Raw genomic sequence first — 14,626 nt, 5'->3', positions numbered from 1 at the left:
CCAGAATGGACATCCCCCATCTTGCCTCCCCAGAATCGAACCACCTTCCAGGGTTCTTCAGATTGTGTGTTAGCCCACAGAATTAGTTGAGACTCTACACAAGAGATAATTTTAGTCTAGACTAAACTATAACCCAACTGGTTCACGATGGCTCTTCTTATCATTGAATTATTTGACAAACATTTATTAGCCTACTTATACTTCCATGAAAATGATGAAACTACTATATTAGCTACACTCAATTTAATACAGTCCATATAAGACCCAGCCATACTGGCCAGTATTTAAAAGTATGTAAATAAATGATACTCTAAATAAGAAAGAAAAAGAAACGCTGTGTTTCTTGTATCTTCTGGAACCCCAAGACAAAGAGATGTCCCTGAATAACCAGTGAAATATGCATATTCCATTGCTTTGCCTTGTACCCTGAAGTTTGTAACAAATATACGTATTCTTTTCACTCACAGCATCGGGTTCACACTATTCTGACGGCAGACCTAGTCATTGTGATGAAGCGAGGAAATATTTTAGAATATGACACTCCAGAAAGCCTCTTGGCCCGGGAAGATGGAGTATTTGCATCTTTTGTTCGTGCAGACATGTGAAGAGATTTCTTAAAACAACACGTGTATTTAAAATAATGTAGTCATAACCTACTTAATGGATCATTGGCTTGACCTTCGTCAAGTGGCATCTTAAACTTTTACACATTTTCTTAAAGCTTATTTGTTACATTGTGAAACTTCCTAATTAGTAACAATGTCACTTTACCAATGAATATTGTATTTCCTGTTCTGACATTTCCTCTTCCTAGTTTTGTTTTCTAAGATATTACTGCTTACTATGTTCATTAATGATGTTTTTCTAATGAGTAAGCCACTTTAGAATAGCAGATTGCGTTAAAACATCTAAGCGACTTTAAGTGGTAAATCAACAGCTATGTTTTCTCATAATTTTAAGTCTGGCAAATATCTTCTCAGGCATAGAAGTTACATTGAGTATTCAGTATTATTATATTCTTATTTGTAAGGATATATTATCCTTTTTGTTGCTGTCTCCAGATGTTATTTGAAGAGAATAAAAGAAGGACAGGTTTTAGAATCAGTTCCAAAATGAAACAGTCAAATTCATTATCTACTGTATGAGAATATTTTCTGTATTCATTAACATTAGTAATACTGATGTTTCCTTTAGCAGTCTCTGTTTTTCATCTAAATTGTATCCTGTCACTAAGAAGTTATGACATTTATAGTAGTTCTGTAAAGTCAAAGTCTTAACTAGAAAGATCATGAAAAGTGTTTGGATATTTGAAAAATTATACTCAAGTTTCCGTTTTTGCCTATCTAGTAAGGAAAGAGGTCTTAAGATATCAAACATAATGTGCCTTTCCCAGAGTAATTCAAAGTCATTTCAAAGAGTGATTAGGTTCAGTCCTTCAGTGGCAGGCCAGCTAAAGCTTTCTATGGTTTAATTCATCATTAGATGTGGTTATGATCTTGAGCTCTAAAATGCCACATTATTTAAGATGCACGAGCATAGGCAAGTGGCCTTATTTGCACAGGAGATATATATATCTATCTCAAGTATGTGTTTCTAGTGGAAGAGTGTACTTCTTTTAGACATTTTTGCCCAATGGTGTCACACATGTATCCATTTGCTCTTGTTCTGATTTTAATGTGCATGGAAAAAGTGTATCAAAAATGTTATTCTAATTGTAATGTGCATCTTAACAGTGTATCAAAAATCCATGGTATACTAATGTTATGTTTTGCTTAAATGTAAAATAATAAATTTAAAAATACCAAAGGTTACCTTCACTGTCATGCTATCAGCCAAAGCTTTCTACTGTGATTCTGTACCCATCTCGTATAAATCTCATTGATTTTCTTATGAGGATTCACATGCATAATAAGGTTTTGAAGAATTATGATTGATGGAAAAAGAGAATTTATGCTCCCTCCCTATAGTTCTTGTGTTCAGTTTATTGTATTGTGTGTTCACTCTTGGAAAATCTGTAATACTTGTTTATCCAGAAAATATGACTGGGCCTTTACGTGAATATAGAGCCCTTATGGTTTAACAAAAATAAGTTCTACAAGGATTGACAAAAATGTTCTATGTCATTTAGCTTAAATTGTCACCCTTTATTGTATATATAAAACTTCATTGGGGGAAAAAATCCTCTTATTGCTTCCTGAAAAGCTAAACAGAACAGAATCAGTAACTACTAACTCGATCTCGAAAATATTTTCTAAAAATTCAACCAGTCTCCTCAAAGTATTGCTAGCATGCACATGTTTTGTAGGGCTGAATTTACATGACACTTGTTACTGAATTACCTCATTCTCACGGAAATGGGGATTTACCCATAGAAAATAGTCCCTTACAATATCTGTAAATTATACTGCTACATAGACAACATCAGCAGAAGCATATTTAATTACACTAAAGTGAGACTCATGTTTACCATTCTTGCACCCAAGAGATCACTGGTTCCCTCATAACTTTTCACCACTTAAGTTGAGTCAGTGTTTAATTGTTTACAAAACTAAATTGACTGAATAAAGTCAGGGATGATTTTTTAAATTGTTTAATCATTTATTATGTTATATGTGTTATCTATTGAATACAAAAATGATTTATTTTGAATAATTTTTTACTAAAGAGGTACATAGCTATAAAAGACCAGCTTAACCAAATCAAATTTATATTTACAAATTTTACATTTAATTAACCAAATCACTTTTATAAATTTTGATTCCTTAATATTTGTTAAAAGCAATAAATGTATAAACTTTATATTAAAATAACAAAGTTACTGATATCATTGAAAGAGAAAAAATATCTCTCTTAAATGATTACATATCCTCTACTTTTATACTTCTACTGTTGATCCATTTAAAAGTCAACTTAGCTCTAGATTAGATACCAGAAGACCATTCTAAGTAAAGGATGCTTGAGATCTGGGACCATGTCTTGTTTGTCTGGCCCACAGTAGGCCCTAATAAGTATAGTTGATTGATCCATTGACAAGTTTCACCACTAGCCATGTGCCTATAACTATGGGTTATTCTCTTCAGTTTGTGTTGTGTTTATTCTACTGTGAAAATATATTGGCTTGGCATTGTATAATAAATTACTCTTTTTGTCTGCTGAGTTAAAGAGAGTGGTTATTCTTTTACTTATGACACAACTGGGTATCAACCGGGACTGATCAATAGATATAAATCAACAGCAGTTGCGAAGACAATAGCTGGCTCTGCTTTGACAATTTTGTTTCATATTTGCCGCTGTCATGCACTTCATCAGTTTTATATATGGGCTTCAGGGAAGTTGCCATTAAGTAGAACAGCTATATCAATAAATTTTATTACATCTCTAATTAAATAGCTGGATGTCTGAAGTTTTTCCCGAGTTTATCGACCAGTTCTTATGGTTGTTTTCCAATATATGTTTTATCACCTATTTTGTACTACATGCTTTAGAGTCCTGTGATTTATAGTACTATGATAATTCCCTTCTTGCCTTATTATCCAAAGTTAAATTCAATCTTCTAATCTTAACCTTTTAGCATCAGAAACAGTAGCCAAGAGGATGTATCCTGTAATTTAAGTTTAATTTTTCCTTGGGTAACTACACATCATTTGCAACAGCTTCTCTCAAGCCTCAGTAAGATTCACCTAGCTCAGCCTCTCCAGTGGAAGGGCTTATATCTGTATTTGTAGCAAGTGCCTCCAGATAAGATTCATAATCAGCTAAATTTGGGAATCACTGGTCTACCTCAGTCACCATCTCAGTTTCTTTTTATTATGCATAAGATGGAGCCATAAAATCCTGAAGGTGATTTTCACATGCTTCCTATCTTTGCTGACATTACCTTACCCTTGATTGCTAAAACAAGCCTCTCAGTGTCATTGAATGAACTGCCTTAATCCCATCATAAAGGAAACATAGTTAAATGAACTGAATCTCCATGAGAAGATACAAACAGGGACTCTGAATGCTATTTTCTTTTGTGTTTAATCAGCAATATGTGATCTAAGGGGAATACATATCACAAAGATGCAAAGCTTTTTGTTCCACCTCTGAATTAGCTGTTGAATGATTTGCACGTTATTCTGCTGCATTTGAATTTGTGTTTCCAAATGTTCATAGTACATAAATGTGACCAGTTTGGGCAGGTTTTGCTGTTGGTGTTTCACAATGTGGAAAGAAGGTAAATTATCTGTGATGATTGTTCCCTTTTCCACCTTCATATTTTTTCTGCAGGTGTTGTCATTATTGCTGACACATGAAGGTTAGTATCTTCATTCTACATATCTACGACATAGGATTTAAATGATTTCTTTTTCTGTGGTCAGTAGCAAATTTTCCTTAGCCATTCATACTATGATCACGAATGCCCTATTTCTAAATTGACAAAGATCAAGGGAACCACACCTGGAGAAATAAGTTAATTGGCCCTAAGAAGAAAGCCTTCTGTAATCTCAGTGTCACCAACCATCACAGACCATCTCCAAGTATACACTACATATTAATGACAAAGAGCTTTGTTTTCAGACCATTATTTTTATCACTTCATCTGCCCACTTCATAAAACAAGCAACTTGTTCATATACAGCAACAGTGCAACTCTGGTTATTGCTGCTTCATTCCCATTTTTCTCTTAGAGAGGGTTACAGTGTGTGCTATTTATATACATTATCAGTTATTGTTAAGTGAAAGATTATTGACCTTTAAAATATCAGGGGCAAGTGGATTTAGGCCAGAGCTTCCATATCTAGGAATTTGCTCTTTGACTCATAGTAGTTGGGGCTTTGTTCCAACACTATTTAAGTAAAGAGCAATTTTTAAAATTTTTAATTTCCTTTTTTCAGACACCCAAAATGTTCATCAATCCTTTTGAATGTAGACAGAAGCAGAATCCTCAACTGTCTGAATCTATTAAAGTGTATGGCTAACTCTCTCTCACAGGTTGCAGCCTGTCCTCCAACCTCCCAGTACATGTGTGTGTCCCCCCACAGACACACACGCATGTGCACATACACTCACATTTTATCTTAACTTGCTGCCTTAAAGAAGAGTAGGGTTGCTATGAATCTTTCCATCACATATTAACACAATGTATAGATAATTCAAATACCAGTGCCTAGAATGGATGGCATAAAGAGAAGTGCACTGGGTTACATTGAGCCAGCTCCTTAGTTCAACAAAAGGATAACGGTTGTCGTGAAAGGTCGTGAACTAGGCCTCTATGAAAGGTGGTTATCTCCCTACTAAGGGATGCTGCATGAAAATAAACTTTGGTTATTTCATCTTGATTGATAATTTGTTGACTATCTGCTGTGTGTTCACCTTTGAGTAAGAAAGTGTGATTCAAGGAGGTTGAGTAGTACAAAGCTTTGCAGTATATTAGAAATAGTATAAAATCTTCTGAAATAACTATCTTGATTGTATTTATTTTACAGGCAAGGAAACTGAGGTTAGGACTTAAATGAATGGCCCCCAAATCATTGATTTAAAGTCTATCTGACTCCACAGATGGCGCCTTAAACACCATCAGGGGATAGGAATGAAGAGATGTGGGTGGTATTGAAAGGATACATCTGTATTGGAATCTGGAAAAAAGCAGAATTATCGGGTCTCAGGAAAACTGAGGATGGGGTCAGGTCTAGGAACCTTTTTAGGGACAGTCCACTCTCTCAATTCTCTGTCTCTGTCTCAACTTCTCAGCTCCCTTCTGCCCTTTGGTGCACTCTATCCTTCTGTCCATTTCCTTCTCATCTTGTATGCGGCCTTTATGAACCATGCGGATCTCAGATGAAACCTTCTTCACTTGGGCCCACAACTATCACCACTTCTCAGATTGTCTACTGTAGAGTATCAAGCAAGGAATCTCCTTCGTCCACCTTATCTTTTTATTCTTATATGTGACTGGACAGCTTTGCATTACTTCACTTTGGGCAAGGGATCGAATTCTGATCTAAAAAACTGTGGCCAGATAGTTATGCCAACTGAAAGTAATTTTTTATGCTGAGGAAAACTTAACACAGAGTGGAGAGTGACATGAAAGCAAGAATACAAACCCAAATCACAACCAGTAGTTCCAGAAAAAGAGTGATGAGATTGGGCTGGCTACTGATTATTTTCCTTTGAGGAAAAAAAAAAATTGGAGGAAGGGAGAACCATTTGTAAGTCACATAAGCACTAAAGTGTGCTGGTTGACTAAACCCCTTGGACATTTCTCCCATGTTCCCACACCCTACCTTTGCTCCAGAAAGAGGGAAAGTCCAAAGAAAGATGTAATTTTCTTTCAAACAAGGAAACAAAACAAAATCTCCTGCCATAAGTAGTCACCTCCAAATACTGACATTTTAAGCCCAAGTTTTATTTCCCTGTGGGCATGACTGCATGACACACAGCCTGTGAGACACTTTCTCACAACCACCCATTCAAAACAAGCAGTAACACCCACCTAGAATTACACCACTCCACCCATTTTAGGATCCCCAACACGTACGACTATTATAAGCATACTTTAGATAGAAGCACCAGTTTCTCCAAGTGACTTGTCACTCTCAGACACTTCCAAGTGCCAAGTCCTTGGCCCAGGCCCTGAATTTGCTGTGTCCTTGACAAACTGGGAAAGAGAAGGTAGCAAAAGGTAGTGATTCGGGGTGACAAGATTTCACCTGAAAATAGGAGTTTCTCTTGTTGGTTCCCACTTGACTGAACTTCTAGCATATATGAAATGCAGTAAAATATTATATTGGAAACACAAGGCATCTAGGCGTCTGGCCAAAAATGTAGGGAAAAAATTAGCAAGACTAATATTTCATGGGAAATTCTTGGCTTAAATAATATTTTAATAAAGCTTAGCTCCATGTGCCAATAAAGCACAGAGATGACAAAATGATTTATGATTTAAATATCAAACAATCTCTGTAATGTCTAGTACCATCTTGTAGCAAACCACATGAGAGAAGCAAAATCACAGGGGAACAGAAGAGAGGAGCAATGTGAAATCGATTGAGATATCAGTAGAAGGAATGGTGCATAAACCGTCTCATTAAAATTTTGAAGAAATGATAATAATAGCTAACAAATATTGAGCAGGTATGATATAAGCCTTATAAGTATAATTCCATTTAATCTTGACAAAAATTCTATGAGATAAACACTATTATTCCCATTTTGTGATTGAGGTTCAGAGAGGATAACTTGCTCAATGTTCAGTGGAACTGAGATGCAAACAGGCCATCTGACTTCAAGACCCACACTTGTACCCAAGTGCTACACTAGACTGACAAATTAGCCAATCGATTAACTTCTCTTGCAAATAAATGATTTACACGATATGTGATATTTAAGAAAAAATAATTATGAGTATCTCTGTAGAATGTACTGAAAAGGGAACTGGACCAGGAATTAAACATGAGTTCTACTCTTGGCCCTATCACATATTGGATGTATGGTCTTGGATTTATTATTTGAAGTCTGAGTTTCCATTTCCTCATTTGCAAAAAGGAGAACAAAAAGGCATGATAACATTTACTCTGCTGGCCTCACTGAGTTTTTGTGAATCTCAGATTAAATGATGGTGAAAGGATTTTATTATTTGAAAAGCACACTCTGACATGCAATATTAGTACTAGGAACCCAATAGGTATACCACTTCTTAATAGTATGATGTGAGATTTTCTTAAAGTCACAAAATAAGCTTTTTCTCTCTCTTAAAAAAATCTGGCATGATTCCAAGTTTACAATGGTGAGATGATATATTCAGGCTGAGATGTTATATAAAATGGCTCCGGAACATTGATATCCCTGGGGTTCTGGAAAGGGCAAATGCAAAATCAGTCTGTTGGGGTACCACCTGGATCTTCTGGGAAGAAAAAAATAAAATTAACTCACATTTAAATTAAAACCACAAGAGAAAATGAAGCACCGTGGTGAGAATCAAGAGGCATAACAAATTGGAATATTAGCACAAGAATTAGAAATAATAAAACAATCTAAAGAGATTTTTAAATAGTGTGTTTGCCAATAAACATATGAAAATGTGCTCAACATCATTCTTCATCAGGAATGCAAATCAAAGATGCAAATAAAAACAGCTACTTACCCACTAAAATGACTAAGACTACAAAGACTGACAACACCAAGCATTGGTGAAGTTGGAATTCTCATACACTGCTGAAGGGAGTGTCAATGGCACCACCAGTATGGAAAACCGGCAGTATCTACTAAGGCTAACTATGTGCCATACCAGGACTCAACAATTCCATTCCTGGGCATGTATCCAAGAGAAATGAGTGCCTATGTCCACAAAAAGGCTGGTACAGAAATGTTCATAGCAGCTTTATTTGTAATAGTCCAAAAAACCAAGAACAGCCCAAATGCCCATCAACCGGAGAATGGATAAATAAATGGGCGCTTGTTCATACAATGAAATACGATTACTGGGATGTAAAACAGTTTGGCCAAAACTCACAGGTACAATGTTGAGTGAAAGAAGGCAGACACTACACAGGACATACTGTATGATTCCATGTACACAAAACTCAAGAACAAGCAAATCAAACTCATCATGAAATAAGCCACAATAGATTTAGCTCTGGCAAAGAGCAATTACAGCCTGGAAAGGAGCAAAAGGAAATCTACGGTGACAGACATGTTTTGTATCTAGATCTGTGATTTGTGTGGTGGTTATTTAATAGTATACACGGGTTTTAAAAAGGTGGGGAAAAGAGAAAACTAATTTCCAATAACCAAATAGAACTTCTAGAAAAGAACAAAAGTTACTAAAATTAAAATTCAATGGACAGATTAAACAGTAACTAAGCTTAAATGATTAAAAAATTCTTTCCAGTGGAAACAGAACTGGCACGTATGTACATAGAACGCAGCACAGAACAAGCTGATAGAAAATATAAGAATGATTAGAAGACATGGAGGATAGAATTATTAGGACTGAAATAGGGGTTCCAGAGGGAAAAAAAGAGTGAAGAGGATTCAAAGAGCCAAGAACTATTCCCAAAATATTCAGACTCAGATGATTTCAAAATTATTGCACTTTCAAGTAGTAAGCCAGTCCCTGTTCTATATAAGCTATTCCAATTCATAGAGAAAGAATATGCCTTAATTCTTTTTATAAAGTTTCATAACATTTATCCCAAACCAGGCCAAGATAACACAGAAGGAATAATACAGACCAATCTTGGTTATAAATATTTATGCAAAAATCCTAAGTAAATATTACAAAACAATCCAGCATTATGTTAAAATAATAATTCACCATGACCAAGTGGAATTTACTCAGGAATTTAAAAATAATTCAACATTTTAAAAAATCTAGTGACTTAATTTACCATATCAACTGGCCAAGGAAGAAAAAAAGATCACTTTGGTATATGGTAAAAAGGCCTTTCATGTAATTCACCATCCATCATTGATTAAAAAAAAAAAGAAAAGTAGAAAAAGCACATTACCTTAAAAATTTAAATAATAAATTAATTAAATGCAAATTAAGGAAGTTGTGTCAAAGTTAAATTATTTTAGAAAATACTATGTTTTAAGTGTCATTGTCCTGTGCTAAATCCTTTACATACTCACCTCATTTAATCTGTATAACTCTGAGAGATAGATGTTAGTGTCTCCATTTTACATTAGTAAATTGAGGCTCAGAGTAATTAAGTATGTTGCTCAAAGCCACCAACCAAGCAAATGGCAGAACTTGTAATTGATCCCACATCTTTCTAAAATTCTGTGAACTTAAAAAATCATAGTATATTTCCTATACCTTTAACAATTCCTCAATTTTTAAAAAAAAAAGATTGACTCAAATCCATAATAAATTTCTGTAGGTTTACAGAGAGGAGATCATTTTATTACCCCACTTATTCTAATAATAAGTGAAGTAATTTGACATTTTAAATTAGCAACAAATATCAAATATTTAATTCTAGTATGAACCTGTTTAGAAAAAGGTCCTTGTGAAAGCTTTTCTGGCACAGATAATTTTTTACCTAAAGGAAAATCCAGGTCACTTAATAGCACAAAAAAAAAAAAAAATCCTGGCAAATGATCACCGGGGCCAATGAGTCTAAATATTACTTTAAAACTTTCAACCCCTATAATCTCTTCTGCAGCTGGCATTTTTTGAAAGGTGGCAATAAGGAGTCACCCTACAGAGAGTTCTGGAAAATGTCAGGTTTCTCTTTCCAAGTACCACATGAGTCACTGATTTTTCAAAACATATTGACGTGAAAGCTGAGCAGTAGATCAGGACATTCTTGGGAAGTGCTCTTAACGTAAGAGCTTCAGAAAAGCCTGTGAGGAGTTCCTATACCAAGACAGATCCCAGGTTCACGAGAACTTGGCTTTCTTTGGCAAGAGAGTATCAAGGCATAATTTCAGGGCCTGGAAAAATGAATAGTGACAGCCGCTATTCCTTATGTTCTCTTGGAAAAGTCCCTACCAGCTTTATTTAGTACTAGCATTTTGTACCCTACTGGCTGCAAATAAGGACCACAGGGACTCTCTACTTGATTGAAGAGACCACTTTTTTCTTGGAGACACTATTATAGTGCAACAGGAATGTTGATTACCTGGGTCCTTCTTTTATTACCAGCATCTTGGCTGACTCCCTTTCAGTCCCCAGTGTCTTGATTAAATTTAAGAGTTGAAGAGATGCCAGTACAAGTACTGGTTACTTAGCACTCTGAAGGTTAGTGAGCTCTCAAAAATAATACTCAGTCTATAAAATGATAGCATCATGTTTTCTTTTCTTAGTCTTAGATTAGGAAAGATAGTTAAATAATAGTTAAAGGAATCTGTGGGTCTATACCTCCCCTCTCTTCCCACCTCCACACCAAGCTCTGAGATCTTTTTGACCATCACCAAGCCAAAACCAGCCCTAACAGATTAATAAGAACTGACATTTATGAAGTAACTTATCACTGGCCACTCAGTATCCTAAGCACTTTATATGGATTGTGTCATCTTGCCCCCCATAACAAGTCTATGAGTTTCTTACACCTGAGTGGGCATGAGAATCTCCAGGGGAACTTTTAAATGTGCTTTATTTTATTAGAAGTATTTATAACTTCTCGTTAAAGATACTTTCATTTAGGGGCCAAAGATTTTATATCTTATTCTATCCTTGCTCAATAAAAGCCTGGAGGGGCATAAACAACGTTAACAGGGGTTTCTCATGTAGCTGGACCATGGATTAATAGTCATCCCTTTGGGATATCGTCCAGTGAGAAAAGCATAGGGTTTGGGATCAGACGTCTTGAGTTTGTCATAACTTTCCACCTACTAGGTATTTGATTTGAGGTAAGTCATTTAGCTATACTCTAACAGACTCACGTGTAAATTAAGAAAATAACTTACCATATAGATTCCTCAAGGGTTAGGTCATTGTTTGTCATAGCCTAGTTAAGTGCAGACTCTCAATCTTCATTCCGTGGGTAAATGGAGAGATGGACAGATCAATGAACACACTTCTCACTTTTCCCATCTCATCTCCTGCTCTTCCTCTTCTCCACTGGATATGTAAATCTTGTTTCTATTCTTCAAACTCATCAGGTCACTTTCTTTATCCTTGTTCTTGAGCTGCCCAAACCACTCTTTCCCCAGTTGATCACCTGGCTGATTCTTTTTTCAAATTTCGCCTTCTTAAAAAGGCTTTTTCTGAACTTTACGAAAAATTGCCAATCTCTGGCCCCCATTACTCACAATACTTATCTTGATTTATTTTCCTCATAAATCTTAACACTATTGATAATTATATAATGCATTATTTGTCTTGTTTGCTAACAGCTTCCTCGCCAAGAATACCCTGGAGCAGGGAATATGTTCTGTTTCTGTTCACTGAGATATATATTAAAAGGTAGTGATTATTATTGATGCCCCCTTCTTGACATGCTGATTCACACCAGTGAGCTGGCCTAAGTTTGAGGAGTTGAGCGTGCAAGCTGGATGCTGGCCTTTTCATGATATCCTTGAAGAAAAGAGGTGACCTTATTTAAAGGAGAGTGAGGCTTTTTTGCACATAAATAGATACATATCTCAAAAAGAAATGTTCTCTGAGCTCATTGGAATAGATAAGTAAGAAGAGTTATACTGTCATTCCCATTTGGTGATAACTCCAAAAAAGTGAATTTATAACATGCTGTTTTGATTACTAGTTTATGTAACAGTTTTATTAAGCTGATTCCAAAGCAGTATGTTCCAAAGTGGTTTATATGAGGACACTAATAAAGCAGCATACCAAGAAAATAGACCAACCATTATTTGGGCTGCTAACATGAATCATTTCCATTGTCATTTTGAAGACTCGCCAAATCCTGACGTCTCATGTGGCTCAGGAAATCCAAGAATTCAAAATTCACAAGTTGAGTCAAAGTGAAGGTCATCAAATGCAAGGACTTCACTCTGATCTCAAGCGTACCTTCAAGGACATCACTGAGTTCTATCTGATATTCTAAGCAGCAGACAATCGGCAAAAGCATCAGCCTGGTACTTCGTCCACTTGTTTTAAGGCACCTAACAAACTTTGTTTCTTAAGAGAATGAGAATCGCAGAAACTTCTTTATCCACAAATAAAATGCTTACAGGATCTGAAAAGAACCTGACAGACATTTTTTTTAACCAGTGAACAGACATCTTTGAATTGCTTCCCAATTGTAAAACTTTCTCTGGTATGCAACAGGAGTCAAACAGGACTCCTGAATAGTCAAGAAGACCATAAGATTTTAAAAGTTAGCTCTGTCCTAAACCGATTCCTGGTGTCCTCTAGGAGTAGCGAATCAATTAGTCTTCACTCCTGAAAGAAGAGTTAGGAAAACTACAGAACAGTTAAGAAAACACGTAACTTTTAGCGGATGACAGCAAAATAGTGATTAAATAAGGAGACCAATAAAATGAGCCTGAAGTAGTAAATGTGTTCTTAAAAACTTCATTGATTTCTGGGGCTGGCCCCGTGGCCGAGTGGTTAAGTTCGCGCACTCCGCTGCGGGCGGCGCAGTGTTTCGTTGGTTCGAATCCTGGACGCGGACATGGCACTGCTCATCAAACCACGCTGAGGCAGCGTCCCACATGCCACAACTAGAAGGACCCAAACGAAGAATATACAACTATGTACTGGGGCGCTTTGGGGAGAAAAAGGAAAAAAAAATTAAAATAAAAATTAATTGATTTCCTTCACAGATTTCTCAGAGGGGAATTTAAATGTTCACTATTTGGACCATAATATGAGAAGAGGAAGATCAGAAGGGGGAGGAACTAGAGAGCAATCAGTAATAGATATAACCAGCTACTGTGTGTCTAGAGAGACCTTTGGGGGATACAGGTATGTCTCTATTGAGTTCAAAATAAAGTTGTCAACGGAAACATAGCCAGCAAACGCCAAGTTTAAACACGTTTAAGTATTGCCCACCTGGAGTGGTTAGGGTTGTTGCTGAAGAAGGAAGGAGCAGATAGTGTGAAGGGAGGAGAACACGAGGGTGATGAGAGAAGGGGGACATGACAAGTAAGGGGACCTTTGCAGACAGGAACGGCCATAGACTTCAGAGATCTCCAAACTTCAGATTACCTATATGGGGTCTGAGAAATGGTTGCAAGACAGAAACACTGTGTTGCGAGCCCTATACCTTCTTTCCTTAATTTGGCAAGTATTTATTGAGTACCTACTTCTAGGACTAGGAACAATTCCAGACACTGGGTATGTGGTCATAACAAACAGTGCGCCCTGATAGTTTCCACCAGGTACGGAAAAACTAGTTAAAGGAAAAACACGTAAAGGGTTGGTAAAAAAAATTAAAAAAATCAGGAAGGGAATGGAAGGAGAAAAGAAAAAGAAAATCTGTAATATTTTTATAGTACACGTTTCACCTTTTGTCTAAATGACTTCTATTTGTTTTTAGGCATTCTATTGTCAAAAATTTACTTGGTAACTTCTTGTTCTTTGTCATGTGTATTCTTAGTGCGCTTATTTTGAAGCAATCAGTTTAAATTAGTGACTAATAAAAAGTATGGTGTAGCTTGTCATTTCAAAACAGGTCAAAACTTGACTTAAAATTGCATGCTTGGAAGAATATATCTCATTAGAAAAAAAAATGAGTCCTAAATATGGATTATAGCAAAAGAACAGAATTTTCCTAAGATTCAGATATGGATGAACTCAGTTCTGAGTTCTCATTCTAATTTTTCTATTATTTCTGTCACTACAATAAATATCACAGTCACCTCCAACTTCTTCCTCTCCCAGTACTGACTCTGTGTAACATTCCTTTTGAGTATGTTGCCCACTGACATTGCCTATTAGCCCCAGACCTCATTTCCTAATTATTGTAATAATTTCCAGTGTTCCCTTCTGCCAGTCACAGAATTTTGGAGCCTGAAGGGGTTAGAAATGCAACTCTGAAAGCCACCACTGCCTTGGCTTCATGATCAATCTTCCCAAAGCCAGGTTCTTATTATATTGTTCTCTACTCAAAATCTTTCCATGACTTGCCACTTACCTACCGAAGATTGTCCAGACTCCTTTGTTGAGGATTTAAGACTGTCTGCATTTTTTTTCAAGGATTCAATATGTTTTTCAACCTTACCTTTTCCATTC

The 14,626-nt window shown here is 36.1% G+C and overlaps 1 protein-coding gene across 15 annotated transcripts in view; it reads left to right on the top strand.

Moving 5' to 3' along the window:
* ABCC9 (ATP binding cassette subfamily C member 9) overlaps positions 1–3,162 on the top strand; it is a 123,483-nt gene extending 120,321 nt beyond the window's left edge. For all 15 annotated transcript variants that reach the window (XM_014832427.3, XM_070493959.1, XM_070493961.1 and 12 more), the window contains one exon: positions 468–3,162. Coding sequence is in view for 2 of the 15 variants with exons in the window: in XM_014832432.3 (XP_014687918.1) it covers positions 468–605 (138 nt within the window). In the remaining 13 variants the exon portion in view is untranslated. The remainder of the gene's footprint in view (positions 1–467) is intronic.
* Positions 3,163–14,626: the final 11,464 nt, after the last annotated feature.

This window comes from Equus asinus, chromosome 22 (genome assembly GCF_041296235.1).
Source record: "Equus asinus isolate D_3611 breed Donkey chromosome 22, EquAss-T2T_v2, whole genome shotgun sequence".
Lineage (NCBI taxonomy): Eukaryota > Metazoa > Chordata > Mammalia > Perissodactyla > Equidae > Equus > Equus asinus.
This window is presented reverse-complemented; position numbering and strand designations above follow the sequence as displayed.